We start from the raw sequence: 6,424 nt of genomic DNA, 5'->3' as shown, positions 1-6,424 counted from the left end.
TTTTCTATAATCCTAATCTTTTTTTTTTTTTTTTCTTGCCATTTTAGGTAAGACCATGAATTATGGCATTTCTTAAATGAAGCATTCAGGAATGAAGTGAAAGTCATAACGTATAGAAAATAAGTAATTTTTAAGTTATGTCTATTAATTTGACTATAGATTTATATTATATTTACCTCCTTAGTAATGCGAGAAGTCTTTGTGGGAAGCAGAGGAGCAAGCAGCTGCCTTTCTTGTGCTCACCTGAACATTACTGGAGGATAAGCCACATCAGTCTACAGAGAGGTGTTCATATGAGCAGAATAAGATGTAAATGGACCAAAAGTGAAGCTCATTCTTGCAGTAAGCACTGTTCCCCCCTAAGCCACCATGGTTTACATCTTGGAATCTTGAGACTTAGCACTTCTGCTCCCAAGGGACTTACAAAAGTGAGCCCTCGTATGTCCCGTATTAAAAATACTTTGAACTCTGTTTCAAAGGCTGTTTTTGGCAAACAAAATGAAATGATCTCTCGTTTAGCTCAACTTAAGCCAAGTTCTCGAATATTAAGAAAAGTGACAGATAGCGGTTGGTTAAAACAGAAAAGCGTTAAACAAACCATCAAGTTTCTGAAAAAGTATAGTGACAAGTCAGCAGAAAAGAGTTCTATTCCAGCAAAGGAAAGTCAGGTTATAGAGAAAGACGATATAGGTAAACCAAGCCTTTTTCATTACACAAGTAATATAACCACAAAATTTGGAGAGTCATTCTACTTTTTGTCAAGTCATATTAATTCATACTTCAAGCGTGAGGAAAAAATGTCTCAACAGAAGGAAGATCAACATTTCCAGGAAAAATCAGAACTTGAACTTAAAAAGGTTGAAGATGAGAAACCCAGTTCTCCAGATCCTGGCATCCTGTCTGATAAGAAGCTAGATTCAGAAGCTTCTTTATATTCTGAGGACAAGCCTGGAAGTCCCAGTGGAACACCTGAGGTTCTCCCCATTTCTACTAAACAGAGTATTGCTAACTTTCTCTCTCGTCCCACGGAAGGTGTACAAGCCTTAGTAGGTGGTTATATTGGTGGACTTGTCCCCAAACTAAAGTATGATTCAAAGAGTCAGTTAGAAGACCAGGAAGAGGCGACAAAAGCTGAGCAGGCTGTCAGCAAAGACAAAAACGCAGAGGAGAAAAGGCGGTTATCTCTTCAGCGAGAAAAGGCAAGTCGTTATTCATTGTGATTTTAAGTTTCATTTCCTACTGTGATTTAAGAACTTTGATCATCTGTTGGTATCACTGGAGCAGTTTTCATACTTGAATCATACATATTTTAATATGTCTTTGCAGATCATTGCCAGAGTGAGTATTGATAACAGAACTCGGGCGTTAGTTCAAGCATTAAGAAGAACAACTGACCCAAGGCTCTGCATTAATAGGGTTGAAGAACTGACTTTCCATCTTCTAGAATTTCCTGAGGGAAAAGGAGTGGCTGTCAAGGTAATTTTGATTACCTTTAATCTGGTTTTTTCTTGGAATAAAAGTACTAGTACGCCTTCTGAAATGGGGAAGGAGACACCTTTCATTTTTCTGTTTAAACATTTTTGTGGTTTTATCATGTGTGTGGTGTTTTACATACTCAGTAATTACCCATTTATTCTGTGATATGCATTGCACTAAATGGTCATTTTTCTTCTGTAATATGTTATGCTCTTAGTATTCATATCTATACTTTTAAGATACTTCCACCATTTTAAAATAGAAGATATATCTCAGTGTATTAGTTGAATTGCCTAATAGCTACCAAGGTTTTCTTAAATGCAATGTTAAGTGTTTATGTTATGCAGCTACTCTTTGGACAGGAGTTTGTAATTCATAAGTAAAACAACTGCATGTTTTTATTTCATGATCTTTCTGTATTTGAAAGTCTAAAAATTTTTATGATCTTATTGGCAGTTGAACTTGTGATTCTATTAATAAAACAAATAGATTTTCTTTGCCTCAGTTTTTTCAAATATAAAACAGTGAAAATAATTTAGATCTACTTAAGTAGACTGTTTTCATGCTAGCATGTGTGCTAAGTTGCTTCAGTTGTGTCTGACTCTTCACGACCCCACGGACGGTAGCCTGCCAGGCTCCTCTGTCTATGGAATTCTCCAAACAAGAGTACTGGAGTGGGTTGTCATTCCCTTCTCCAGGGGATCTTCTTGACCCAGGGATGGAACCTGTCTCATGTCTCCTGCATTGGCAGACGGGTTCTTTACCACTAGTGCCACCTGGGAAGCCCTGAAATACCATAAAATGTGAATGATGTCTCTTTACCTCTGTACTAAGATTATTAGTAACATATAATTAACAATTTGGACATGTCATATAAAGAATAGATAGCATTAATATTTTGTTAGAGATCCATCAGTGCGTATTTTTTACTTGCCATCCAGAAAATTGTCAGTTAACTTAGTTCATATTTATTCAGCAGTTTGATAACAATCTTGCTAAAGAGTTACACATTTTAAATTAATTTTCCCTCTGAAATTTCATACAATACATATATTGTAATAGCTAAACTTTAGAATATCATGTTCATAGAATTTGGAATTATCTTTCATATATATGTAATCTCTTATCTAAAAGATAAATTTTCCAAATATGGATATGCTTTTAAGTCATTTTAACATTTAGGTGATACACTGAAAGCAAACCTCTAAGATAAAGATGCATACTTTAATGAACTTTTTAAGAAAAACATTTTATTGAAATATGATACACATGCAATTATAAAGCTCAATGAGTTTCCATACACCTTTACATAGCCAGCACCCAGATGAAAAGCAGAATTTGTCAGCACTGCAGAAGTCTCCCTTGGACCCCATTTCAGTCACAGTCTCCCAAAAAAGGGATCACAAATTCGTTTTGTCTGTTTTTGTACATTATGTAAACTGTTGTTTCTGTCACTCAGCACACTGGTAGGAATCTTTTACATTGTTGTGGGTGGTTGTAGGTCATTCATTCTTGTTTCTTTCTTATTCCATTGTGTGAATGTATTGTAGCTTATTTACTCATGGTAGTGTTGATGGATTTCTGGATAGTTTTCAGTTTTAGTCTGTTGTGACCTGTTTTGTTAATAGGAACTTTGAGAACTCATAACTGACCTTAAATCTAGGGACCCTTCAATACCTTGGAGAAATGTGATACATATTTTCTTGTAGAGTGGCTAACCTTCCGAATTTACCTGGCTTCCTTTTTGTTGGTATTGTTGATGTGTTCCTTCTTCCTTTTTGTTTCTTGCACATTGGAATTTAAATATAAAGACTTGATTGCATTGAGCGTTTTCTTGTTGGAGTACACTGTAGATGATATTATGCACCTCATGTTGCATCATGTCAAAACATAATTGGTTGAACAACAATTAGTAATGCTAAGGTTGATCACTGAATTTGGAAGATTACGGTCTTATCTTTTCACTGTACAGTTAGGCTAGAAGTATCAGTCCACCAACTGTTAATCTAATTGTTTCCAAAACTTGTCATTTTATTAGGGTTTCAGAACGATAAATTTCCAATTCTGTCATTCCTTCTGCCTTATAATTGACATTTTCCTGTAAAAGTGGAGATTTCTTCGCCCATCTAAAGCTATTTGGTTACTCTCAGAAATCAATGTTGCGGGAAAAATAAAAGAAATGCGTAATTTCGTTCTACTTAGTCACCAGTTTTCAAAGTAAAGAGTTTGCTCTAAAAGCTGCTTCAGTGGTGAGATGAATTCTTGGTGTTTTTTTCTTTTTATTATCATTATTAACTCCTAATTTTTCATAAGTTGTGTTTCCATAATCTTTCCCCCGTCCTTTTTTTAATGTGTGATTTATTTTAACTTTGACTAGTAGGGTGCCCTTCAAGCTGTTTCTTGTGTCTTTTTTGAAATTTTTGTAAAAATATTATACAGAGAAAATATACATAAGTATACAGCTCCATACATTTTCAAAAATTGAACACATCTATATAACGACCACCCCAGTTAAGAAACAGAATGTTTCTAAAAGCCTCTTTATGCTCCCTTCCAATCATTCTTTAAAAAGATTGACCAGTTTTCTAGCAGTATAGATGAGTAGTACCTCTTTCTGCTTGTTATATAAATGGAATGATACAGAATGTGCTCTTTTATGTCCCCCCACCCCCGTCAGCATTATGTTTGTGAGAACCTTCTATACTGATGAGTATAGCTAAGGAACATTTATTCTCATTGTTATGTATTCTGTTGTATGAATATAGTGCAATGTAGTGGACATTTGGATAGCTTCCTCTTTGGAAATATTTAGGAATAGTACTTCTGGGATGTATCTTTTGGAAAACATAAGAGTAGTAGTCCTGCTTGGGCTTTTCTGGTGGCTCAGCAATAAAGAATCTGCCTGCAATACAGCAGACCAAGGTTTCATCCCTAGGTCGTGAAGATACGCTGGAGGGGGTCATGGCAACCCACTCCAGTGTTCTTGCATAGAGAATCCCGTGAACAGAGGTACCTGTCAGGCTGCAGTTGATAGGGTCGCATAGTCGGACACGCCTGAAGCAACTAAGCACAGCAACAGCAGTAGTCCTGCTTGTAGAGTATGCCTGTTCTCATATTAGTGGACACTGCCAGATGCTTTTGCAAAGTGCTTTTATCAGTTGATACTTTCACTGGGATTGTATGAGCCTTCTGGTTATGCTTCCTCCTCTCCAATGTCTTATATTATCTTCTTATTTTAGCCATTTTGTTAGATGTTTAGTGATTTAAATTGTGGCTTTAATTTGTACTTCTCTGGTACCTGTGAAGTTCAGCAGCTTTCCAGTGTTTATTGGCCATTTGTTTACTGCTGAAGCTGAAGCTCCAATACTTTGGCCACCTGATGTGAAGAATTGACTCATTGGAAAAGACCTGATGCTGGGAAAGATTGAAGGCAGGAGGAGAAGGGGACGAGAGAGGATGAGATGGTTGGATGGCATCACCGACTTCATTGAACATGAGTCTGAGCAAGCTCTAGGAGTTGGTGATGGACAGGGAGGCCTCGTGTGCTTCAGTCCATGGGGGTCGCAAAGAGTTGGACATGACTGAGCGACTGAGCTGAGCTGTTTGCTGCCCTCATGAAGTGCCTAGTCCAGGTCTTGCTCATTTTTCCATTGGGTTGATCAGCCTTTTCTATTTGACCTGGAAATTTTCTTTATCAATTATGGATATGTCTTTATATATTATAAAATATGTATATGTTATACATGTATGTGTCTTATAAATATATTCGCCTACTCTGTGGGTTACCTTTCATTCTTTCTAATGGTTTTTGATGAGTAGATGTTCTTAATTTTAATATACTACAGTTTTTAAATATTTTCCTTATGATTAGCACTTTGTGTCCTGTTTAAGAAATCTTTGCCTGTTTTAAAATCAGGCAAAGATTTATCCTGTGTTTGCTTCTGAAACTTGATTTCTTTTACTTTTACATATACATATTCATCTAGAATAGGTTTGATTGTATAGTGTGAGGTAGGAGCCTTGATTTTGTGAAATGCCTTTCTAATGGTTTTCTTTCTTTCTAATGGTTTTTGATGAGTAGATGTTCTTAATTTTAATATACTACAGTTTTTAAATATTTTCCTTATGATTAGCACTTTGTGTCCTGTTTAAGAAATCTTTGCCTGTTTTAAAATCAGGCAAAGATTTATCCTGTGTTTGCTTCTGAAACTTGATTTCTTTTACTTTTACATATACATATTCATCTAGAATAGGTTTGATTGTATAGTGTGAGGTAGGAGCCTTGATTTTGTGAAATGCCTTTCTAATGGTTTTCTTTCTTTCTAATGGTTTTTGATGAGTAGATGTTCTTAATTCTAATATACTACAGTTTTTAAATATTTTCCTTATGATTAGCACTTTGTGTCCTATTTAAGAAATCTTTGCCTGTTTTAAAACCAGGCAAAGATTTATCCTGTGTTTGCTTCTGGAACCTGATTGCTTTTACTTTTACATATATACTATTCATCTATAGTATACAATCAAACTATTGTATAGTGTTTGATTGTATAGTGTGAGGTAGGAGCCTTGATTTTGTGAAATGCCTATATCCAGTTGACTAGCACCATTTATTGCAGAGTGTCGTTGTAAATCTGAATTTGACAATAAGGAGTTCATGGTCTGAGCCACAGTTAGCTCCTGGTCTTGTTTTTGCTGACTGTATAGAGCTTCTCCATCTTTGGCTGCAAAGAATATAATCAATCTGATTTCGGTGTTGACCATCTTGTAATGTCCATGTATAGAGTCTTCTCTTGTGTTGTTGAAAGAGGGTGTTTGTTATGACCAGTGCATTTTCTTGGCAAAACTCTATTAGTCTTTGCCCTGCTTCATTCTGTATTCCAAGGCCAAATTTGCCTGTTACTGCAGGTGTTTCTTGACTTCCTACTTTTGCATTCCAGTCCCCTATCAT

At 35.9% G+C, this 6,424-nt stretch overlaps 1 protein-coding gene across 3 annotated transcripts in view; it reads left to right on the top strand.

The window, feature by feature from the left end:
• The window catches only part of PNPLA8 (patatin-like phospholipase domain containing 8), a 50,412-nt gene that overhangs the window by 8,979 nt on the left and 35,009 nt on the right, over nt 1-6,424 (top strand). For 2 of the 3 annotated variants that reach the window (XM_010841490.1, XM_010841487.1), the window contains exons 2-3: nt 48-1,199; nt 1,327-1,476. In XM_010841490.1, coding sequence (XP_010839792.1) covers nt 138-1,199; nt 1,327-1,476 — 1,212 coding nt within the window. In that variant the 5' untranslated portion in view covers nt 48-137. The remainder of the gene's footprint in view (nt 1-47; nt 1,200-1,326; nt 1,477-6,424) is intronic. The other variant, XM_010841488.1, reaches the window with a different exon arrangement.

This window comes from Bison bison, unplaced genomic scaffold (genome assembly GCF_000754665.1).
Source record: "Bison bison bison isolate TAMUID 2011002044 unplaced genomic scaffold, Bison_UMD1.0 scf7180017864162, whole genome shotgun sequence".
Taxonomy (NCBI): Eukaryota; Metazoa; Chordata; class Mammalia; order Artiodactyla; family Bovidae; genus Bison; species Bison bison.
Note: the sequence above shows the minus strand (reverse complement) of the source record. Positions and strands in the feature narration are given on the sequence as shown.